This window comes from Giraffa tippelskirchi, chromosome 1 (genome assembly GCF_054371585.1).
Source record: "Giraffa tippelskirchi isolate mGirTip1 chromosome 1, T2T-mGirTip1v1.2.pri, whole genome shotgun sequence".
Lineage (NCBI taxonomy): Eukaryota > Metazoa > Chordata > Mammalia > Artiodactyla > Giraffidae > Giraffa > Giraffa tippelskirchi.
The window spans coordinates 137,307,472-137,333,685 of NC_137275.1; the positions used below are offsets into that span (position 1 = coordinate 137,307,472).

General features: G+C 37.4%; 1 protein-coding gene across 3 annotated transcripts in view; it reads right to left on the reverse strand.

Moving 5' to 3' along the window:
* Window positions 1-26,214, reverse strand: part of IFT74 (intraflagellar transport 74) — a 104,044-nt gene that overhangs the window by 8,299 nt on the left and 69,531 nt on the right. For all 3 annotated transcript variants that reach the window (XM_081498021.1, XM_081498015.1, XM_081498006.1), the window contains 3 exons: window positions 12,996-13,049; window positions 11,556-11,653; window positions 10,929-11,055 (listed from right to left, as the gene is read on the reverse strand). In XM_081498021.1, the coding sequence (XP_081354147.1) occupies window positions 10,929-11,055; window positions 11,556-11,653; window positions 12,996-13,049 (279 nt within the window). The remainder of the gene's footprint in view (window positions 1-10,928; window positions 11,056-11,555; window positions 11,654-12,995; window positions 13,050-26,214) is intronic.

The window sequence follows — 26,214 nt, forward strand, 5'->3', positions numbered from 1 at the left end:
AAATATCTAGAGGTAAGAAAGCATAGTATTTCTGAGAAAATAACAGAAGCTTGGTATGCCTAGAACCCACAGTTTGAAATGGGTGGGGGTAGGAGATAAAATGGAAAAGTTAAAGGATCAGTTCATGAAGGGCTTAAGTCAAGACAGGGAACTGGGACTTTATGCTAAGGGCTATGGCAAGTCATCAGTGAGTTTCAAATCAGACAGTGACATGGTTAAATTTTAGAAAGTTCATTCTGGTTGCCACATGGACAGTGAATTGAAACAGCATAACTATGTGCAAGAAGACCAGTTGATTCAGTGATCTAGGCAAGAAATCTTACACTGCTGAGAATTTTTTTTCATTAAACAATATTTATTAAATGCTTTCTATGTGCCAGGCAAATAGAAAAGCATGGAGGATATAGCAATGAACAAAGAACTTATAGTTCAGTGGAAGAAGGCTATACATATATTTGATAAAATATACAATTAGTGAAAGTGAAAGTCATTCAGTCGTGTCCGACTCTTTGTGACCCCATAGACTATACAGTCCATGGAATTCTCCAGGCCAGAATCCTGGAGCGGGTAGCCTTTCCCTTCTCCAGAGGATCTTCCCAACCCAGGGATCGAACCCAGGTCTCCTGCATTTCAGGTGGATTCTTTGCCAGCTAAGCCACAAGGGAAGCCCAAGAATACTGGAGTGGATAGCCTATCCCTTCTCCAGGGGATCTTCCCGACCCAGGAATCGAATTGGGGGGTCTCCTGCCAGATAAAAATAATTGAAGAAACAAAGCAGGAGAGATCTGGAGGGACTAAGAAACATGAGGGATTTGGGATTAATAAACAGGCAATAGACCAAATATAGTGGTTGAGTGAGAGAAGTCAGTGCAGAATCCCATTTCCAACTTGAATAAATGAGTGTATGGGAGGGTAGGCAGAAAGAGATACAAATTTTTGTCTGTAGGAGGGAGAGATGATACATTGAAGGCGATTTAGGATTTGTTGAGTTTGAGAAACCTCAAAAACATCCAAATAAAGGTAAGTAAATATGCCCATATAAGGAAATATGGGTTGAAAGCCCAGAGAAAAATGTGAGATCAGAAGATACAGTTTCTAAAACCATCAGCATAGACATGGCACCTGAAGCTATGGGAGCAGTTGAAATCATCTAGAGAAAAGGATTCATGACTGCACTTACAAAAACACCAAATTTTTAAAGACTAAATTAACATGAAGGATCCATATAGAATAAGAAGTGACCAAAGAAATAAAAGAAAAATCAGAAGTCATGGGTAAAAAACATTTCAAGAATAAAGGAGTGGTTTGTAGTGCAGAATATTAGAGATTTTTTTTTTAAGATAGCAAAATATGTGTTGCGTTTACTGACCAGGAGAACCTGGGTATATATCTCCTGAGAATAGATTTTTATAGAAAGAAATGGAACCAAGAGTGAGATGATTTTAACAAATTTGGCTGTGACACCTTTGAAAGAGAGGAATAGCTGGGCAGAGAACACTTGGGAAACGCTTTTTTTCCCCAAGATGTGATAAAATACAGAAAAAAGACTAAAAGGATACCAAAATTTTAATAGTAATAAACTTTTGATAGTAGGATTATATTTTTAATTTTTATTTATGCTTCCTTATATCTCCTAAATCCTCTATAATGACTATAAATTACATTTATAACCAGAAAACAGTATTTTAAAAAATTCCATCTGGTAGAATTAAATATTAATAATACCTACCCTCTTTATTTCAAAGACTTAACTTTGTGATGCTGGCTTTAAAGTTTCTTTTTTAAAGGGAAAAGAAAGGTATAAAAGGAAACCAATATTACTGAGAACCTGGAACATGCCTGGCTTTATATATTATCTGATTTACTTTTCATAACAGCCCTGAGATGGGGTGGAGGGGGTAAATGTTATTATATAAGGAAACTACTGAAGGCAAAAGGAGAAAGGGGAGGTAGAGGATGAGATAGATAGCATCACCATCAATGGACATGAATTTGAGCTAATTCCTGGAGATACTAGAGGACAGGAAAGCCTGGCATGCTATAGTCCATTGGGATGCAAAGAGTCAGACATGAGTTAGCTACTGAATAACAACAAAAAGCTTAGAAAGGTAATTGCCCAAGGTCAACAACCAGTCAAGCTTTGGTGCTGAGTGATATTATCAACATCTTTATGAAATATTCATTTTTAAGATAAAAAATATCACTTTATGACCCAAAATGCCTCTATGAGCTACAGTGAGAAAGGAAAGAGGAACAGTAATACCTGATCAATTTGCTACTTCAGGCTTCTTTCCCCAGGAATCATCCATTGTTCTGGAAATCTTATTCCAGCTAACTCAAAAACAGATACTAAAATGGAACTGAAATATATGTCCTGTATATCAAGATGAAGAAATCTGAATTCAAACCTGACTTAGCCAGTTTCCTCTCTCCAGAGACTGGCATGCGAATAATCTGATACATACTGTAGTTACTTATTTGTAGAGGCATACGGTGATACAGTTTCATTTTAGAATATTTTATCTTCACTTTTCCTCTATTTTAAAGTAGGGATATGAATATCCCCAAAAAATACAGTGGTATTTCAGAGCTGTTGTTGTTCAGTTGCTTAGTCGTGACCGACTCTTTGCAGCCCCATGGACTGCAGCATGCCAGGCTTCCCTGTCCTTCACCATCTCCCGGAGCTTGCTCAAACTCATGTCTATTGAGTCGGTGATGCCATCCAAGCATCTCATCCTCTGTTGTCCCCTTCTCCTGCCTTCAATCTTTCCCAGCATCAGAGTCTTTTCAAATGAGTTGGCTCTTTGCATCAAGTGGCCAAAGAATTGGAGCTTCACTTCAGGATCAGTCCTTCCAATGAATATTCAGGACTGATTTCCTTTAGGATTGACTGGTTTCATCACCTTGCAGTCCAAGGGGCTCTCAAGAGTCTTCTTCAGCACCACAGCTCACAAGCATCAATCTTTCGGCACTCAGCCTTCTTTATGATCCAACTCTCACATCCATACATGACTACTGGAAAAATCATAGCTTTGACTAGATGGACCTTTGCCAGTAAAGTAATGTCTCTGCTTTTTAATACACTATAGTATAGGTTTGTCATAGCTTTTCTTCCAAGGAGCAAGTTTAATTTCATGGCTAGAGTCACCATCCGCAGTGATTTTGGAGTCCAAGAAAATAGTCTGTCACCGTTTCCATTGTTTCCTCATCTATTTGACATGAAGTGATGAGACTGAATGCCATGATCTTTGTTTTTTGAATGTTGAGTTTTAAGCCAGCTTTTCCCCTCCCCTCTTTCACCTTCATCAAGAGGCTCTTTAGTTCCTCTTCGCTTTCTGCAGTAAGGGTGGTGTCATCTGCATATTCGAGGTTACTGATATTTCTCCTGGCAATCTTGATTCCAGTTTGTCCTTCATCCAGCCCAGTATTTCCTCTGCATAGAAGTTAAATAAGCAGGATGACAATATACAGTCTTGACGTACTCCTTTTCCAATTTGGAATCAGTCAGTTGTTCCATGTCTGGTTCTAAATATTGCCTCGACCTGCATACAGTTTCTTAGGAAGTAGGCAAGGTGGTCTGGTATTCCCATTTCTTGAAGAGTTTTCCAGTTTGATGTGATCCACACAGTCAAAGGCTTTAGCATATGGAATGAAGCAGAAGTAGATGTTTTTTCTAGAATTCTCTTGCTTTTTCTATGATCCAACAGATATTAGCAATTTGATCTCTGGTTCCTCTGCCTTTTCTAAATCCAGCTTGTACATCTGGAAGTTCTCGGTTCATGTACTGTTGAAGCCTAGCTTGTAGGATTTTGAGCATTACTTTGCTAGCATGTGAAATGAATGCAATTGCACAGTAGTTTGAACATTCTCTGGCATGTTCCTTGGGATTGGTATTTTAGAATGTCAAAAGCCAAACACAACATCTTCCTAAAAATAATTATATTTAGGGACAGAAGATTTTTATATTAAAAGTAACATATTTCAGAGTAAAATACAAAATTCAGAATGACTAAGATGTATCATTACCTGCATATAAATATTATTTTTCTCTGGCTCCTTTTATTGTTTACTCTTTATTGTTGCATTTCAGCAGTCATGATGATGTGTTTAGGTGAGTAGTTTTTATATTAACCCTGTTTGGGGTTTGAAGAGCTTCTTCAGTTCAGTTCAGTTGGTCAGTCATGTCCAACTCTTTGTGATCCCACGAACCGCAACACGCCAGGCCTCCCTGTCCATCACCAGCTCCTGGAGTTTACCCAAACTCATGTTCATTGAGTCAATGATGCCATCCAACCATCTCATCCTCTGTTGTCCCCTTCTTCTCCCGCCCTCAATCTTTCCCAGCATCAGAGTCTTTTCAAATGAGTCAGCTCTTCTCATGAGGTGGCCAAAGTACTGGCGTTTCAGCTTCAACATCAATCCTTCCAATGAACACCCAGGACTGATCTCCTTTAGGATGGACTGGTTGGATCTCCTTGCAGCCCAAGGGACTCTCAAGAGTCTTCTCCAACACCACAGTTCAAAAGCATCAATTCTTTGGCGCTCAGCTTTCTTTCTAGTCCAACTCTCACATCCATACATGACTACTGGAAAAACCATAGCCTTGACTAGATGGACCTTTGTTGACAAAGTAATGTCTCTGCTTTTTAATATGCTGTCTAGGTTGGTCATAACTTTTCTTCCAAGGAGCAAGTGTCTTTTAATTTTATGGCTGCAATCACCATCTGCAGTGATTCTGGAGCCCCCCAAAATAAAGCCACTGTTTCCACTGTTTCCCCATCTATTTGCCATGAAGTGATGGGACCAGATGCCATGATCTTAGTTTTCTGAATGTTGAGCTTTAAGCCAACTTTTTCACTCTCCTGTTTCACTTTCATCAACAGGCTCTTTAGTTCTTCACTTTCTGCTATGGTGGTATCATCTGCATATCTGCGGTTATTGATATGTCTCCCAGCAATCTTGATTCCAGCTTGTGCTTCATCCAGCCTGATATTTCACATGATGTACTCTGCATATAAGTTAAATAAGCAGGGTGACAATATACAGCCTTAACATACTCCTTTTCCTATTTGGAATCAGTCTGTTGTTCCATGTCCAGTTCTAACTGTTGCTTCCTTACCTAGGTCTGTACAATTTTTTTCATCAAATTCAGAAAAATTTCAGCCATTATTCCAACTATCTTTTCTCCCCCATTCTCTGTCCCTCTTTTCTTTCTGGGACTCCAATTACATGTAAGTTAGACTGCTTGAAATTGTCGCACAGATCATATAGGCTCTATTCTTTCCTTTTTCTTCTTCAGATTAATTTCTATTTATTTATCTTTTAAGTTCACTGATTCTTTTTTCCTATTGTCTTCTATCTTCTGTTATGATCAGTGAATTTTTCATTTTAGTTATATTTTCAACTCTAGAATCTTCAGTTTGTTTTTTGTTATTTTCATTTCTCTGTGGGATTCTCCATATGTTCATTTATTATGACTTTATTTTCCTTCAAGCCCTTAAAAGGACTTTTAAAGTCCTTTTCATTTTAATATCTGGATTATCTCAGGTTCAGTAATATAGTGACTGCTTTTCCTCTTGACTCACATTTTCTTCTTTCTTTACGTTATTAAATTTTTATGGTGTAATGGACATTTTAAATAATGTTAGAGACTCCATATTCTGCTCCTTTGAAGAGTGTTGATTTATATTATAAATGAACAATTAACTTTGCCGAACTAAATAAAACTCTCAACTTTTCTCCTTTGGAGTGCATAGCATCTGAAATCTCTGTATTCAGTTCTTTCAAATTCTGCTTTTTCTTAGGTCCCATAAAGTCTACTCTATACATATACATTTCAGTAGCCAGATCTGTATAAACACAGATTTTTGGCACTTCTTACCAGGATGTCTCTCTTATACAGGGCAAGCAATGGGTAAGTAAGTTGGTTTTTTCATGTAAGATTTATCAAAATTTACTTGGAATTAATTTTTATTATCTATACAGATTCCCTAATAGAAAAATCAAATACAAAGCTGCTATTAAACCTTTCTCTACTACCTAAAAAATCAGAAAGATTAAAATATACCTGGAAGGTGACATCATAATAAAAATATGTTCAAGAACTGAGTGACTGATAGCTTATTATTATGACAAAATCACACAGGATATTAAATATCAAACAGTAAAAAAAAAAAAAACGCTTCAGAAGACATTGATTTAAGAAAGAAGGTTTTTACCAACCAAATTTGTCCTAAGTTGGTATAATTAAATGTGAACATTTCCTCTGTCCCTTTAAAGAATCTAAACACTCAACAATATTGACATTTGTTCTTTTATAAGATATACATGGACTTAAGTGTTGTTGAGAGGGCTTTCGTTTTGTTGAATTAATATTTCTACTAGGGTTGGAAATAGTTAAGATGAGAATCAAAGCACTGAATCAAAGTCACTGAGGCTTATGGTGTTTCAATGTTCCAAATAGGAAATGTACTTAGTTTGTATATTTTGACTGTTCAGTAAAAAGCTATATAAATCTAACTACAAGTTTAATTTAAAGATATATTAGGGAAATACATTTAAAAACTACATATACTGCTTTTCCTAGAAAAAGGGAGAAAATGGTTGGTTGGTATAAAGTTTATCTTCCTTTAACAGCAGGTCCCCATGAAAAGCTAAAACCTTCTCCAAGAGAAGAGACAGGAAGAGGATGCAGACTAGTTCCTTTTGATATGCTATGAAGTTGAAAAGTTTACCAAGCAGTGTGTACATAGTAGCAAAGTCTCAGAAGGAGCCACTTTGACCTGGGGAAATGTTCCTGAAATATTCTCCCATCAGCGCATTTGTTTCTTCTCTGGAGTTTCCTTTCCAAAAATATAAATAAAAACTATTGCTGACAGGTTCCTTGCCTCTTCACTCATGCAGTTTATCAGTGTTTCTTAATCTTTTTTTTTTCATTGTTGTCCCCCAAAGGAGCCGTTTGTAGACTACTGTTTTCCCTGTCACCTCCCATGAAGTTTTCAAATTATAGATGTATATCTGTTTATGTACAATGACCCTTTGGAGGGCCACAAACCATTATAATTAGTGTCTAAAAATTTTTTTTACCCTCCTCCCAAGAAGTAATTTTCCCCCTGGGGAGTGATTTTCCCCATTAAGAAACATAGAGTACACTAAGAAAATTAGGTGAGTTCCAATTATAACTTCAAGGGCCAAAGGAAGGCAGTTCACAAAAAGGGGATGTAAAATTCATTATCTCTGAAAGATGAATCATAATATTCTAAACCTCTTATGGTGATCTCCAGATAGAAGTTTCTTATGGGGGATGGTGTTAAGGAACTATAAGAAAAACAATGTATATGCATGGCTTAAATTAACACTTGAAAACATCTAAGTACAATACTGCTATATTAATGTTTAGAATGGATAACCAACAAGGACCTACTGTATAGCACATGGATCTCTGCTCAGTGTTATGTGGCAGTCTGGATGGGAGGGGAGTTTGGGGGAGAATGGATACACATATCTGTATGGCTGAGTTCCTTCTCTGTTCACCTGAAACTATCACAACATTGTTAATTGGCTATACCCCAATACAAAAGAAAAAGTTTTTTTAAAAAAGTAACTGAGCACAGAAAATGAAATTAATTGTAGGGGTCAGACAATCCAAGCTTTAAAAGGGAAATTTTCAGTAAAATCAAGAGTAATATTATCAAGAGTAATAAACTGGATTTTTATCTCCACTGAAACTAGTTCTCATTTTTTTATTAACTAGGCTTTTAAAGAAATGTAAATACAAAATATAAAAATATGAAAGGAATACAGAGTTCTGATTATTGAATTCATCAGCTAGTTCTGATATTTACCCTTTAAAAATGTATGTTTGTTATACAAAGATAGCTTAAAGGAGGCAAAAACTTGTTGAATTAATACTGTGCTTAGACAATGAAAAATTTTAAACTATGTCCTAAAACACAAAATAGAAGTTTCTTAGGTGAAATAATAAAACATAAAATACTTCAGCTTATAGAAAAAAGAAAATAAAGTTGTAAAAATATTCATAGTTGTATACATCCAAAGTAGTTGAAAAGACGATTGTCAAGAGATATTTGTACACTCATGTTCATTGAAGTATGATTCACAATAGTCTTGAGGTAAAACAACCTAAATGTCAGCAAATGAATGAAAAATGAAAATGTGGTAGCTACCACAGTACAGAAAATTTTTCAGGCTTCAAAAAAAGGAAATCCTGTCACATGTCACAACATAGATGAACTCTTAGAAACATTATGATAAGTGAACTAAACCAGTAACAAAAAGTCAAATATTGCATGATACCACTCGTAAGAGGTGTTTACCATAGTCAAACAGAAAGTAGACTATGGTTAGCTGGGGCTCAAGAGGAGGAAATGAGGAGCTGCTGTTCAATGGGTATAAATACCACTTTTGCAAGATGAGTATGTTCTAGATATCTGTCACATAACAATGTACAGATAATTTACTATACTGTACACTTACAGATAGTTAGGATGGTAAATTTTATGTGCTTTTTACACTGGGTTAAACAAAATATATTATTAACAATCACCTGTCTCTTTTTTACTTTTTTAATTTGGCTACTAGGAAATTTAAATTATATATGTGGCTAGCATTACATTTCTTTTGGACAGTGCCGCTTTAATCTCATGTCAGTCATAATGCCTGAAACTAATTATAATTAAAATATTGCCACCTGCAGGACCTCTCCTAATTACCCAAGATCAGAGGGATATGAGCCCTGTGTACACTCCATTGCTCTTTATGCTTTTATCATAGTACTGTTTCATTATACTGCAGTTGTTTGTCATTCTACCAGATTGAAAAGTTTCTTGAAGAAATAGACTGGATTTTTTAAAAAAAATCTCTGTTGTTGTTGTTCAGTTGCTCAGTTGGGTCTGACTCTTTGCAACTCCATGGACTGCAGTATTCCAGACTTCCCTGTCTTTCACTACTTTCCAGAATTTGCTCAAACTCATGTCCATTGACTTGGTGATACCATCCAACCATCTCATCTCTGTCATCCCCTTCTCCTCCTGCTTTCAACCCAGCATCAGGATATTTTCCAATAAGTTGGCCCTTCGCATGAGGTGGCCAAAGAATTGGAGCTTCAGCTTCAACATCAGTCCTTCCAGTGAATACTGAGGGTTGATTTCCTTTAGGATTGACTGATTTGATCTCCTTGTTGTCCAAGGGACTCATAAGAGTCTTCTCCAGCACCACAGTTCAAAGGCATTGATTCTTTGGCACTCTGCCTTTTTTATTGTCCAGCTCTCACATCTATACATGACTACTGGAAAAGCCATGGCTTTCACTAGATGGACCTTAGTTGGCAAAGTAGTCTCTGCTTTTTAACACTCTGTCTGGGTTAGTGAATAGCTTTTCTTCCAAGGAGCAAATGTCTTTTAATCTCATGGTTGCAGTTGCCATCCACAGTGTTTTAGAGCCCAGGAAAATAAAGTCTATCACTGTTTCCATTGTTTCCCCATCTATTTGGCATGAAGTGATGGGACCAGATGCCATGATCTTCATTTTTCGAATGTTGAGTGTTAAGCCAGCTTTTTCCCTCTCCTCTTTTACCTTCAACAAGAGGTTCTTTAGTTCCCCTTTGCTTTCTGTCATTAGAGTGGTGTCATCTGCATATCTGAGGTTATTGATATTTCTCCCAACAATCTTGATTCCAGTGTGTGCTTCATCCAGCCTGGCATTTCACATGATGTACTCTGCATAATAGTTAAATAAGCAGGGTGACAATATACAGCCTTGATGTACTCCTTTCCCAATTTAGAACCAGTCTATTGCTCCATGTCCAGTTCTAACTATTGCTTCTTGACCTGCATACATGTTTCTCAGGAGGCAGGTAAGGTAGTCTGGTATTCCCATCTCTTTAAGAATATTTCATAGTTTGTTGTGATCCACACAGTCAAAGGCTTTAGCATAATCAGTCAATGAAGCAAAAGTAGATGTTTTTCTGGAATTCTGCTTTTTCTGTGTTGTGCTGTGCTTAGTTGTTCAGTTGTGTCTGACTCTTTGTGACCCCATGGACCATAGCCCACCAGGCTCTTCTGTCCATGGGGGTTCTCCAGGCAAGAATACTGGAATGGATTGCCATGCCCTCCTCCAGGGGATCTTCCCAACCCAGGGATTGAACCCAGGTCTCCTACATTGCAGGTGGATGCTTTACCGTCTGAGTGACCAGAAAAGTCCATGCATATGGAGTGGGTAGCCTATGTCTTCTTCAGGGATCTTCCCGAGCCAGGAATTGAATCAGGGTCTCCTGCATTTGAACCAACGGATGTTGGCAATTTGATCTCTGGTTCCTCTGCCTTTTCTAAATCCAGCTTGAACATCTGGAATTTCTCAGTTCACATACTATTGAAGCCTAGCTTGAAGGATTTTGAGCATTACCTTGCTGGCATGTGAATTAATGCAATTGTGCAGTAGTTTGAACATTTTTTGGCATTGCCCTTCTTTGGGATTAGAATGAAAAATAACCTTTTCCAGTCCTGTGGCCACTGCTGAGTTTTCCAAATTTGTTCACCTAGATAAGCATGATGGTCTTATCACTCACCTAGAGCCAGACATCCTGGAGTGTGAAGTCAAACAAAGCTAGTAGAGGTGAAGGAATTCCAGCTGAGCCATTTCAAGTCCTAAAAATCTCTGTATACCCAAACTATAGCAAAGGCATAGAGCAAATATTCAATAAATGTTAAATGAATGAGAATATGCCAATGAATTACTATGAAGTGGATATGAAAAGTCACACAAAATTCTGAGCCTATGAATGACTGCAGCAATAGGCAATCATAAATTATATCCTCAGTCTTTAAAAAAAATCAAAGAGAATAACAGGTTTTTAAAGTTCCAACTTGTTACAGAAAAAAAGGACATTAAAATCTATAGTGTTTTCTCACCTGAAGTCAGATTCCTAGCCGTACTCTGTGATTTCTGCATTTCAGTAGATTTAAAATTGAGATCATCCTGCATCATCTTCAGCTCTTGATTGGTGATAGAGGATATCTGTTTCATACGATTTATATTCTATACTTGCAGAGACATAAAAGTGGAAAAAAATTCCATTGATTTAACTTTCCAATAAAACTCTTAAAAATGCTGTTAAAGGACTCTATGTTTTGAAAAGGAGTTCTTTTTTGAAATATATCATTCATTACATATATATATTTTATAAAAGAATACATGATATTCAAAATCAGATTTCTCAGTAAGGAGAGGTTAAATTAAAATTCAGAATTGTTTCTTTTATATTTGCTTTATTTCACTGTAGAAAGATTCAACTATGCTATTATAGGAACTAATTGGATTTTTAAAACACTTAGAATATTGAAAAGAGATCATGTATTTTTCCTCCTGTGGTACCACACAGTAGTAGCTGCTCAATAAACATTTTTTGAGGAATCAAGATATTCATTAGGTATCCTGTGTTCTTACATAATAGTGAACATTTGCGGTTTTTGAGTTGTATTTATAAGGTAACCACAGTAAAAATAATGAAGACAGTAAGATTGGCACATGGCACTTACTCGACTGCTATGCTCCAAAAGCGAAACAATGTTGGCTTCTATCTCTGCCTTCCTTTCCAGCTCCTGGTTCTTAGTTTCCTCAAAAGTCTCAATAAAAGCTGCCGATTGAAAAATATGATGAAAGGCTACTGTTGATATAGCTAAACATTACATAAGCTCTGATTTGTAGGTCTGAAGAGTACTTTTTAGAAGTTCAAAGAAAATTTTTAACTATCACTTTAATTTTTTAACCCAAGGGTAATTAAATTACTCAATAAGAACATTTCTACATACTTTCAAACTTTTAAAGTTTAACTACTATGATCTTAATACAAGTACACTAAAATTTTATAAATTCAGGCTCAGAAGCAACAGCTGATAAGATGGAGATGAGAAAAATTCCTATGGCTTTACACTAGGATCTCATTGATACAGCTACAATTATTAACATCTATAACTGGCCACTAACTTTACTTCTGAAAATACTACTATACCTTTTTTACCTGAAAATTGAGCATTTTCCTTGTAATGCCACAATAGTCTCAATTAAATAAGTTTAGTGATTTATTCAGATTATAAATAAATATTCTAAGAAATTATTCTTTTTCTTCTCTAATGTAGAATTAGTATATAATTTGCTCTGATTTACATTCTTAAAATATTTCTATGGATCTTCCAAAATTTAACTTAAAATAATTTTACTATTTGCATGAAACAACAAATTAATTTTGAGGTAGTTTTTGGTACTTGTTGAGATTTTTAAAGTAGTCTTGGGATATTGTTAAATCAGAGTTGGCCATTACTGATTTATAACATACTTCTGTGAAGGTAACAACTGACATCAGACTTACAAAAATGTCAAATTCTAGAAAAATGATAATTTAAAAGAGACTAATAATCATTAATATAGTCAATTTTTATAAACTTTTGAATGTACAACATATGTTAAAGTGAAGATCCATTTACAAAGTTAAAATTCAGATTTTTTTTTTTTTTAAAGTGAATGAGAAGCCACAACAGAAGTTTCAGTTAGTGACAGAACCAAGAAACAAAATCAGAGATGAGGGCTAATACATAACGAGATAAGTATTATGAAAAGAGTGAAAAAGGTGAAAGATATTAAAGGTAAAGCATGTAAAAGAGAACATTCAATGTTCAATCAACGAGCGGTCTATAGACTCTCTATACAGAATATAAACGTAAATATTAGCTTTAGAATCTATCCCTAACATACAGTCCTACACACATATACACATGTACAAAATCTTTCTATAATTCTCTACCCATCCCTAAACTATGCTAGATATTTAGTAATACTTCAAGTCAAATGCTTTGAATGTCCACACTTCTGCTCTTATTATTAGTCACACTGTATCTTCCCAAAGTGAGATCTCTGATTTAGTATAAATGAACAACTATCTGAGAATATAATATTTTCACATCTATAAGATTATCACTTACTGTCCATATTTTCCTCCCTCTTTTTTAGCTCCTTGTACTTCTGATTCATTTCACCTACAAGCAATAAAAGAGAATAACATTAATTTTAAAAACGCCAGTTACAGTACTCAAAATTAGAAATATCTCTTAGGTTCTCTATATGCCATTAGTCATTACATATTTAGTATTTAATATTAATGTTCAATTAGATGAAATTCTTTTAAATTGATTTTATTTTAAAAGTTATATATTTATATGCTTGACTATTTGGTAAAAAACAATCTCCTTACTGGAAAGAACTGAAAAGGTCTCCAAAGGTTCTCTATTTTAGTTCCAATTTCAACCTACGCATGAACACATTGGTGATGGGAAATATATGCTCCCACGAAAGTTCATTTCATCTCTGAATAGCTCACAACAGCAAACCAAATAGCACGGTTAGTTTCCTCACAGAACTTAAAGTCTAAAGATTTAACAATTAAAACGTACTAAGTGCTACTAGATGAAAGTAAAGGATGTTACAGCAGTACACAGCAAAGACAATCTAGTTTGGAGATTCAGGAAATTTTTCTCCAAAGAAAGTAATATTTAATGTGTGTGCATTATAAAGAAAGGATGAATAGGAGTTACTGGGTCAAAATGCAGGAGAAGTTCAAAATCAAAGCACTGTAAGTACTGAAATTTGAAAGTGACGATGAATATGGTAGCACAAAGAACTGAGAGAGAACATGAAGGGAAAAAGTGGTACAAAGCTGAGGTAGGAGAGGGTGGGATGAGTTGAAAGAGCAGCATCGACATATATACACCACCATGTGTAAAACAGATATCCAGTGGGAAACTGCTGCATAGTACGGGGGAGCTCAGCTCGGTGCTCTGGGATGACCAAGAGGGGTGGGATGGGGGAGGTGAGAGGGAGGCTCAAGAGGGAGGGAATATTTGTATACTTACAGCTGATTCACACTGTTGTACAGGAGAAACTAACACCACATTGTAAAGCAATTATGCTCCCACTTAAACAAAAAAAAGATGAGGTAGGTTATGAGAGACCTTATATGGCATATGTTATAAAAGTTTGGATTTTCTCCTAAGGACAATGGTAAGATTACTGAAGAATTTTAAGCAGAGGAATAAAATTATCAATTTGCATTTCTGAAAAATATTTCTGATCAGGAGAACAAAAGAGAAGATTAGAGACAATAAAACCAGTTAGGAGGCTGTCACAATGATCCAGTTGACAGATGAAGACTGACTGGTGGCAATTAGCATGTAAGGTAGAGATTTTTTTTTTCTTTTTTGAGAGCTAGAGTGAATTGATTGTGGTGAAGGTTGGAGATGGAGAACTCAAGTATGACTCCTAGGTTTCTGTCTTGGGCAACTGAGGACATTGTCGTATCAGTTACTGAAAGAAAGAAAAAAGTAAGTTGAGGAAGAAGTTGCTTGAAGTAATCCTAGACAAGCTGCATTTAATATATGCGAAAGACATGATTAAAAGGGCAAAAATCCAAGGCCCAAATACAAGGACAAAATCTGACACTTTATAGCTGCATAAAGGGATCATTAGTAAAACTAGATCATGCTTATTTTAGAAAAACAGGATTTTTAGTATAACAAAAATTGAAATTTGGAGGTCCAGGGCTATTTTCCTCAACTAGTGAGATGGCTGCAGTCCTGTGCTCCCAGGATCCCAGGTAGAGAAAACAGAATAAATTTGTGCTTGGTCCAATCTTCAGTCTCTTCATTAAAGTCATTTGGTTCTCAGCATTCCAGAGAAGCAAAGGAAGTTTACTAAGATGATGCCCAGCAAAGATGGAGAGAATAAAAGATTTCTAAGGGTCCTCATGGTAAGCAGCTGACATTTAGAAGGACTTTCAGAAGAAGGATTCAAAGAGAATGGGGGAGTCAACAGTTGAAGTCCAGAGGCTAAAAACCCACTGGTCAGCCTGTGTTCTATATAGCCTCCTATTAAGTATACGGTTTTGCCAGGTGCCAACTAAAAGAGCAATAATGCTAGGGAGTGAAGTAGATAGAGTAGAGCCCCTAATTACACGGCATCTATGGATTTCCACCTGTATACTTGCTTGGGTGGGAGGTGAGTTACCAGTATATAAAGGTGATGGCAAAGTCAGAGACCCAAGTCAGCAGACAGCTTTTCTGCTTTCAGGTCTGAAAACACTTTTCCCAAATTCATTAAGGATAGCCCTTACACAGAAAAAAAAAAACAACAACAACTTGTCAAGGCCCCCACAACAGTGTGTGTGTGTGTGTGTGTGTGTGTGTTAGTCACTCGGTCGTGACTGAGTCTTTGTGACCCCATGGACTGCAGCCTTCCAGGCTCCTCTGCCCATGAATTCTCCAGGCAAGAATACTAGAGTAGGTAGGTAGCTATTCCCTTCTCCAGGGGATCTTCCTGACCCAGGGATTGAACCAGGTCTCCTGGATTGCAGGCAGATTCTTTGCCATCTTAGCTAGCATGGAAGCCCACAACAGTACTCGTAGTAAAAAGCTGAAAGCAACTGAATAAGGATAGTAAATACCCAGAGGTCATGAATTCCTAGCCAGGGAATACTCAGAACCAATGGGAAACATTTGGTTTAACCTGACTAAGGCTTTGGATGCATTAACGTTAGTGAACTACTACTCAGTTCAGATGAACAACGATGGTCTCAGCATACAGATGCAGCATGATTAGTTTTATAAGGGGAAGAGAAGGGATCTTTTTTTTTTTAACTTTTAATAATAAAGTTTGTGTATGATTAAATTTTTTAAAAAATACATTGTAGATGGATTAAGATTAGTCTTATAATGATGCTACCATTCAGTTATTTGTAGCATTAGTTTTTTGGATGAGAAACAAACAGAGAATATGAACTTATTATAGCATACATGATCAGGAATATCCTCATAGGAAGCTGATATGCACGCAAATGTTAAATAACATGTGTGAAGTAGCAGAAAAGTTAGTATCTGCTAAATCTGTCATGGCCTAGGTTTCTAAGAAAGTCCTAGTCCTTGTGTGGCTGTATGAGAAGTTGTCCTCTTGGGAGACTGGTCAGGCATTAAGGGATTAAAAAAGAAGGCCTGCATTGTAGGCTTTACAGGAATTTAATGACCATTTTATCTTTCCTCTTCTAAACTTATGAGAATTTTCTACACAGGATGTTTTCAGTTCCTCATCTTGTTATTAGACCTCAAGACACATAATCAGGCTTATCCTCCTGCCATTTCAATGAAATTCTTCACAGAAAGATTATGATTCCTTAATTATCGAATCCAAGGGGTTTGAAGTTATTTTACGCTGCAATATTTGATACTACTGATACATCCTTTCTTCTTCCAATTCTTTCCCCCTCATGTATTTTGCTGCTTGCACAGGCAGCTTTTCTGGTTTTTCTTACTTTCAGAACATTCCTTCTCTGTCTTCTCTTCACAGATTTCCCTTTCTTTATTTAAATTCAGATTCTTCTCTTCTAATGCTACATTCGTTCCTTTTCTCCTTTGCCTTTCGCTTAAGAAGAGAAGTGACAGACAAAGGAGAAAAGGAAAGATATACCCATTTGAATGCAGACTTCCAAAGAATAGCAAGGAGAGATAAGAAAGCCTTCCTTAGTGATCAATGCAAAGAAATAGAGGAAAACAATAGAACGGGAAAGACTAGAAATCTCTTCGAGAAAATTAAAGATACCAAAGGAACATTTCATGCAAAGATGGGCACAATAAAGAACAGAAATGGTAAGGACCTAACAGAAGCAGAAGATATTAAGAAGAGGTGGCAAGAATAAACAGAAGAACTATACAAAAAAGATCTTCACGACCCAGATAATCACGATGGTCAAGTCAAGTGGGCCTTAGAAAGCATCACTACGAACAAAGCTAGAGGAGGTGATGGAATTCCAGTTGAGCTGTTTCAAATCCTAAAAGATGATGCTTGGAAAGTGCTGCACTCAGTATGCCAGCAAACTTGGAAAACTCAGCAGTGGCCACAGGACTGGAAAAGGTCAGTTTTCATTCCAATCCCAAAGAAAGGCAATGCCAAAGAATGATCAAAGTACCGCAAAGTTGCCCTCATCTCACACGCCAGCAAAGTAATGCTCAAAATTCTCCAAGCCAGGCTTCAACAGTACGTGAACCGTGAACTTCCAGATGTTCAAGCTGGATTTCGAAAAGGCAGAGGAACTGGAGATCAAATGTCCAACATCCATTGGATCGTTGAAAAAGCAAGAGAGTTCCAGAAAAACATCTATTTCTGCTTTATTGACAATGTCAAAGCCTTTGACTGTGTGGTTCACAACAAAATGTGGAAAATTCTGAAAGAGATGGGAATACCAGACCACCTGACCTGCCTCCGGAGAAATCTGTGTGCAGGTCAAAAAGCAACAGTTAGAACTAGACATGGAACAACAGACGGGTTCCAAATCAGGAAAGGAATACGTCAAAGCTGTATATTGTCACCCTCCTTATTTAACATCGATGCAGAGTACATTGTGAGAAATGCTGGGATGGATGAAGCACAAGATGGAATCAAGACTGCCGGGAGAAATATCAATAATCTCAGATATGCAGATGACACCACCTTTATGGGAAAAAGTGAAGAAGAACTAAAGAGCCTCTTGAGGAAAGTGAAAGAGGAGAGTGAAAAAGTTGGCTTAAAACTCAACATTCGGAAAGCTAAGATCATGGCATCTGGTCCCATCACTTCATGGCAAATAGATGGAGAAACAGTGGAAACAGTGACAGACTTTATTGTTGAGGGCTCCAAAATCACTGCAGATGGTGACTGCAGCCATGAAATTAAAAGACACTTGCTCCTTGGAAGAAAAGTTATGACCAACCTAGACAGCATATTAAAAAGCAGAGACATTACTTTGTCAACAAAGGTCCATCTAGTCAAAGCTATGGTTTTTCCAGTAGTCATGTATGGATGTGAGAGTTGGACTATAAAGAAAGCTGAGCACCGAACTTTCGAACTGTGGTGTTGGAGAAGACTCTTGAGAGTCCCTTGGACTGCAAGGAGATCCAACCAGTCCATACTAAAGGGAATTAGTCCTGAATATTCATTGGAAGGACTGATGCTGAACCTGAAACGCCAATACTTTGGCCACCTGATGTGAAGAACTGACTCATTTGAAAAGACCCTGATGCTGGGAAAGATTGAAGGCAGGAGGAGAAAGGGGACAACAGAGGATGAAATGGTTAGATGGCATCACCAACTCAATGGACATGAGTTTGAGTAAACTCCGGGAGTTGGTCATGGATAGGGAGGCCTGGCATGCTGCAGTCCATGGGGTTGCAAAGAGCTGGACACGACTGAGCAACTGAACTGAACTGAACGCTACATTATATCCACAGAAATCCCACTCATTCTTGTGGTTGAAGAACTCTTTGTCTTTTTCCTAATTTTCAGATTGTTTTATCCAATTATTTATTAGATATATTCTTGTGGATACGTTTTAGGACATCCTAACACACAGCATGTATGCATGCATGCTAAGTCGCTTCAGTCATGTCCAACTCTTTGCAACCCTATGGACTGTAGCCCGCCAGGCTCCTCTGTCCATGGGATTCTCCAGGCAAAAATACTGGAGTGGGTTGCCATGCCCTTCTCCAGGGGATCTTTCCAACTCAGGGATGAACCCATGTCTCCTGTGGCTCCTGCACTGGCAGGCAGATTCTTTACTCCTGAGCCATTCCATAGTTAAATGCATCAATCTTCCCACTCAAAGTCTGTACCCCTCTGTATTCCCTACTATGTTTGAAAGCCCTTCACCATCATCATCATGCAAGTCAGAAACCTGGGAGATTCCTACCTCCTACTCTCCTCAATCCCATGCTCCAAGTTACCAAAAGATGGAGCTGAAAGATATATCTGGTCAATGTGTCCAGCTATACAGCTGGTCAGCTGCATTAGATAAGACAGAGCCCTTATATATCTTAGCAGATTCCCAAGTTTAATAAAACCTCCCCCATACCATTGTGGCTAAAAAGAAAAGAGATCAGAGCCCCAGTGAACTCCTCTATTTTATAATTTCTCAGTTGGTGGATTAATATCTGAGCTTCTCATGAGAGGCAATGTACAGACATGGGTAGTCCTAAAGTAGGGTAAAACACAGGGCTTGTTTTACCTCAGGAAAAAGGTATCTGCCCTTAGATTTCCTATTATAGAAGACAACAAGATCAGAGACGAGGGAAGCTAATTGGCTATCACACTGGAGGTGTAAAAAAAAGCAGGCCAGGAAAAGGGTCTAATGAAGAGACCAAAGGAGAGGGAAAGGACACGCTCATAAAATGAGGGTTATTTCAGAGGTACTCTCAAACTCTGAGTGTTTGATGTGACCTTGCAGCAGGGTCTGAGCACCACTTTCCAGAATATGTAGCTATCCCAGTCTTCTCTCCAGTGTACAACAAGGCCCGTTGCTAGTGACTCCCAGGCCACAAGGCCCGCAAGTCAGCAGACTTACTGATTTTAGAGGAAAAAAAAGCAGCAGAGGGCAAATAAAATTAAAGCAGAGGGGCAAAAATTAACCCTGAAGAACTTTTGCTGGAAGGACTTTTTCCTTTCTAGCACTTGGGATCCTTCTGAGGCAAGCTAAACCTCCCAGTACCGTCAATATTCAGTACCATCAAGTGTTCCTTATCTGGCATGGTTTCAGCCCCCTTATCATCTATTCATTCTACTCTTAGTGAATTCCAATCCTTTATTCCTTTTAAAGTATGATGCCAAGGAACAGGATTCCAAGCAGACTATCATTTCTCATAGTCTATATATTCATCTTTTGTTAATGCAAAAGGATTAGGATTCCAGCTGTTCTGGAGGCTATATCACATGAATTCACATTGAGCTGTTATCTAAATCCCCTTTAACATTTTCACATATTTTAGTAAGCTATAGCACTTCCTTCTTCCCCACTCCTGCTTCAATTTTAATTAGTTTTGTAGTCCTATTAAACTTCATCTTTTTATATCATCTCTCTCACCTTTTTGTGTATCACTATAGCAATAAGAAACTAATTATCAAATACTACTAAACTGGTAGGTTAAAATGAGTGCATATAAGTTTAATGTTCTAAACTAACTTTTGGCTTCAGTTCAATTCAGTTCAGTCACTCAGTCATGTCCGACTCTTTGCAACCCCATGGACTGCAGCATGCCAGGCCTCCCTATCCATCACCTCCCAGCGTTTACTCAAACTCATGTCCATTGAGTCGGTGATGCCATCTAACCATTTCATCCTCTGTCGTCCCTTCTACTCCCACCTTCAATCTTTCCCAGCATCAGGGTCTTTTCAAATGAGTCAGTTCTTCACATCAGGTGGCCAAAGTATTGGAGTTTCAGGTTCAGCATTAGTCTTTCCAATGAATATTCAGGACTGATTCCCTTTAGGATGGACTGGTTGGATCTCCTTGCAGTCCAAGGGACTCTCAAGAGTCTTCTCCAACAACACAGTTCAAAAGCATCAATTCTGCGGTGCTCAGCTTTCTTTATAGTCCAACTCTCACATCCATACATGACTACTGGAAAAACCATAGCCTTCACTAGACGGACCTTTGTTGACAAAGTAATGTCTCTGCTTTTTAACATGCTGTCTAGGTTGGTCATAACTTTTCTTCCCAGGAGTAAGCGTCTTTTAATTTCATGGCTGCAGTCACCATCTGCAGTGATTCTGGAGCCCCCCAAAATAAAGTCTGTCACTGTTTCCACTGTTTCTCCATCTATTTGCCATGAAGGGATGGGACCAGATGCCATCATCTTAGTTTTTTGAATGTTGAGTTTTAAGCCAACTTTTTCACTCTCCTCTTTCACTTTCAAGCTTCACCCAATTTATCAATCATACATTCTCTACCAAATGTTTTAAATTTTGCCAAGAAAGTTTCTTTACAGCTATGCAGACAAAGTCTGGTAATTCTATCTACTAGAGGCATTTAAAATATATACAATAAAAATTCTCTAAATATGTAAAAGTTAAATTATTGCCTCAAGTCTCACCATTTCTAAAGAAAAGAGAAAGGACCCTTTTATAAAGTTTGTTTCAACAGAGTAATGTCAATAAAATCATATGGTCTAATGAGTAATCCTTGGCATGTATACTAAATACAATGTTAAGTTCTTAATTATTTTCTAAAGCAGTGGTTATCAAACCTTATCATGCATCAGAATCATTAGGAGGGTTTGTTGAAACAAACTGCTAAACTGTATTCTCAAGGTTTCATGTTCAGTAGGTTTGGGGTAGAATCCAAGAAGTTTCATTTCTAACAAGTTTCAGATGATGCTAATGTGCCTGGTCTGAAGATAACACCACTATACTAATGATTAGTTTAACCAGTCTCCAAATTGTACACCAAGAAATGACTCATTCTTCACTGAATGAATGTGTATTGAGAAAGTAAAGAATAGCAGCATAAAGATGTCATTTGAAATCTCAGGTACCAGATGGTAAGCTGAAGATGTTATTATGTATGTTCCAGAGAAAATACTCATGGGAAAATTCTTTCCAAATATGTTTTGAGAAGATCTCCATGACAGTTATTCAAGTTTCAGTTTATAAATTAATAGCATTAATACTAACAACCAACAACTAACATTTATGCACAATTTTAAAACTGCATACTATTCTGAGTCATACATATTCACCCACACACACTGTTCATTTAACCCTCACAGTAACCCTAAGAGGAAGATAGGTACTATCATTATCTCCCTTTAATGATGAGGAAACAAAGGTATAGAAAGGTCAAGTACCATGGCTAAGATCAGCCAGTAAAATAGAACAGCCCAGATTTGAATCCTGGCATTCTGGTTGTAGAACCTGTGCTCTAAAACAAAACTATTCTGTCCTCATAAATTCTATTTTACATGACAAAATCAGGGAATAAAGGCTTCCAATCTGGGCCTTGGAACTATGAGTAGGAAGAAGTAACCTACAGACAAACCAAAGGGTTGTATTTTATGTTTTTACTATTCTTTTTTTTTTTTTTGGCACTCACTAAACATTTAATGGTTGTTGTTTTTACTGTTCTTGAAAGCAGTATATAAATCATGGAGTAAATTGAAATGAATTCACTTGAAATTTAAGACAGTAATCTTATGATCCTATAGCATTTTATTATGACACATATTTATCACATTAGAGCTGTTAGATATTTAGCTGTCTGTGATATAGTGTATTAATAACCACATGATATTTTGTTTCATCAATCTCTGGGAAAATACCATACTCTCAAATTGAAGAAATAATTTATAGTTAGTGACGATGTCCAAAAATCCTTCTTGGGGAGATATGTGGCTGTACTTTGTAAACTGTGTTCCTTAAGCCCAGTCTGAGTATGTAGATGTCCAGAAAATTAGCCCCACCTTGTGGATCATCATAGTAACACAGATTCAGGCCTTGGAGAACACTGAATTGTCAGAGAACTATGTATTATCTTGACTGACAAAAACGAATAACTAGCACTGGTGAGGAAACACTTTTACACACTGCTGGTAGTGTATAAAATGGTGCAACCTTTTCTGGACAGAAATTTTTAAAAATAATAAAAATTGTATACATAAGTAACATTCTATTCAAAATTTCACTTCTAGAAATTTAGCCTATAGAAATAAACAAATTAACAAACATGTATGTATCAAGGTGAAATTTTCAAGGTTATTTACCACAGCATTATTCTTGGTAGTGAAAGATTAGAAACAACCTAATGTCAATCAATGTAGGGGCTTCCTTGGAGGCTCAGTGGTAAAGGATCCTCCTGCCAGTGCAGAAGACCTGGGTTCAATCCCTGAATTGGGAAGATTGCCTGGAGAAGGAAATGGCAACCCATTCTAGTACTCTTGCTTGGAAAATCCCAGGGACAGAGGAGCCTGGAGGGCCACAGTCCATGGGGTTGCAAAGAGCTGGACACGACGATTTAGCGACTAAAGAACAACAACAAATGTCAATGTGGATATAGCTAATGCTATTTAACAACCATATCAACATGACCACTGCTAATAGTTTTTGTAAGTACAAAGTTAAAAGACTCAAGCTCAGAAGAACTTTACAGTATCACTCAATTAAATATATATATATATAATATATACATACAATTATATATATGTGTGCTGTGTATAGAAAAAGCCTAAAAGGCTATGCTGTAAACAATGATTACCTCTGAAGTACGAGTATGAGGAGAAAAGCACTGAAGGATGAGTATGAGGAGAAAGGAGATGCCTTTTTACTTTATACACTTTGGTATTGCTTGAATTTTCCCCATGATAGTATACACCAGATTTGTATATAAAAAGTATGCAATTAAAAAATATGTTATTTGGAGTCTTTAAAATAACTTGAACTAGTTTAAAGAAAATTTTTAAAAAGCAGGAAGGGGTATCCTTGTAGATGCTGGTTGATAATTGCACAGTTAATGAAAACACATGAGAATGGTCATTTGAGGCAAAACATACACACCCACAAACCAGTAAAATGAAGAACAGTCAAGATGATTACAACTCTTTAGAAGTTCTGGATAAATTTATAACTTGTAATTTTTTTATAAAGGTTGAACGTGCATATCTAACCCCTCGCCCCACTCCACCCCCAAACTTCTCTAAAATGACAGTAAAAAGAATTTTTAAAGGTCAAAATCCTGGCAATGAGGAATACAGAAAAGGAAACAATAATAATAAAGATCCCCTGGAGGAGGGCATGGCAACCCACTCCAGTATTCTTGCCGGGAAAATCCCATGGACAGAGGAGCCTGGCGGGCTACAGTCCATATGGTCTCTAACAGTCGGGCAATGTAACTTTAAGCAAATTATAACTTTAAGGACTTAAAAAATGCCTCAGTCTGATGAACTTAATGAAGCTGTTGGATTACAGGACCACCATTAATACCTAGCAGAGAACATAACTATACCTAAACCAATATCAAAAGATGCCTTTAAATTTAGAATGAATTATGCAAACCTTTTAAAAGTTTATTTGAAACTCAAAAGGTTGGAGGAGTACTAACAAAGTCAGACATGTACAAACACATTTATGGTTTAAATGCTATCTTAAGCAGAACCCCTACAAGGCAAAAGGTAGCCGAGCTGGATTATATACAGATGCCATACGTGGAAGAAACCAGATAACATCTAAGCAATTAATAAAATGGGTCAGAAGGAATGAAGCTGGGGGCAGAGATAAGTATGGACCAGAGAGTCAACCTGATAATCCTCCACATCTTAAGGAGCAGATTATCCACAATCTTGAGTCAAGGGACTCCTGAGAATGCACACATAGAATCCACCTCTTTATTGGAAAAATAGAGAATCCACCTCTTTATTGAAAATCATAAATTGCGAAGGTAGGAATCCTCTAGAAGGTAGTAAAACTGTTGCTGACTAATCAAGCTCTCTCTGCATATAAGAGTGCATTTGTATATCTTAAGAACTAGAGGCCAGACTTCCCTGGTGGTCCAGCGGTTAAGAATCTACCTGTCAACGCAAGGAACATAGGTTAGATCCCTGATCTGGGAAGATGCCATATGCCGCAGAGCAACTGAGCCTGTGCATCACAACTATATAAACTCGCGTACCCAGAGCCCACGCCCCATAAAAAGAGAAGCCACCACAATGAGACGGCCCCATGCCACAACTAGAGAGTGGCCCCCACTCTCTGCAATTACAGAGAACCCACACACAGTAATGAAGACCCAGCGCAGAAGGAAGAAAGATTAACTTCTTAAAAAAGAACTGCAGGGCCCAAAGAAATGACTAGAGGCCAATTATCACCTTGAATCGACTCTACAAATGTTTCCCTTCTAAAATACAGGACTGGAAATTCCCTCATGGTCCAGTGGTTAGGACTCTGTGCTCTCACTGTGGCGGGCTGGGGTTCAATCCTTGGTTGGGGAACTAAAATCCTACAAGCTGCAAGGTATGGCCAAAAATTAATAATAATTTTAATATTTAAATAAAATAAGGACTATTTGATTCATTCCGCAAAGATTTTCTGAATGTTTATTTTCCCAGGCACTGTGTTGAGCAATATTGCATAGGAACCTGGAATGTTAGGTCCATGAATCAAGGCAAACTGGAAGTGGTCAAACAGGAGATGGCAAGAGTGAACGTTGACATTCTAGGAATCAGCGAACTAAGATGGACTGGAATGGGTGAATTTAACTCAGATGACCATTATATCTACTACTGTGGGCAAGAATCCCTTAGAAGAAATGGAGTAGCCATCATGGTCAACAAAAGAGTCCGAAATGCAGTACTTGGATGCAATCTCAAAAACGACAGAATGATCTCTGTTCGTTTCCAAGGCAAACCATTCAATATCACGGTAATCCAAGTCTATGCCCCGACCAGTAACGCCGAAGAAGCTGAAGTTGAATGGTTCTATGAAGACCTACAAGACCTTCTAGAACTAACACCCAAAAAAGATGTCCTTTTCATTATAGGGTACTGGAATGCAAAAGTAGGAAGTCAAGAAACACCTGGCGTAACAGGCAAGTTTGGCCTTGGAGTACAGAATGAAGCAGGGCAAAGGCTAATAGAGTTTTGCCACGAGAACGCACTGGTAATAGCAAACACCTTATTCCAACAACACAAGAGAAGACTCTACACGTGGACATCACCAGATGGTCAACACCGAAATCAGATTGATTATATTCTTTGCAGCCAAAGATGGAGAAGCTCTATACAGTCAGCAAAAACAAGACCGGGAGCAGACTGTGGCTCGGATCATGAACTGCTTATTGCCAAATTCAGACTTAAATTGAAGAAAGTAGGGAAAACCACTAGACCATTCAGGTATGACCTAGATCAGATCCCTTATGAGTATACAGTGGAAGTGACAAATAGATTTAAGGGACTAGACCTGATAGACAGAATGCCTGATGAACTATGGACAGAGGTTCGTGACATTGTACAGGAGACAGGGATCAAGAAAATCCCCATGGAAAAGAAATGCAAAAAAGCAAAATGGCTGTCTGAGGAGGCCTTACAGATAGCTGGGAAGAGAAGAGAAGCAAAAAGCAAAGGAGAAAAGGAAAGATATTCTCATCTGAATGCACAGTTCCAAAGAATAGCAAGGAGAGATAAGAAAGCCTTCCTCAGCGATCAGTGCAAACAAATAGAGGAAAACAACAGATTGGGAAAGACTAGAGATCTCTTCAAGAAAATTAGAGATACCAAAGGAACATTTCATGCAAAGATAGGCTCGATAAAGGACAGAAATGGTATGGACCTAACAGAAGCAGAAGATATTAAGAAGAGGTGGCAAGAA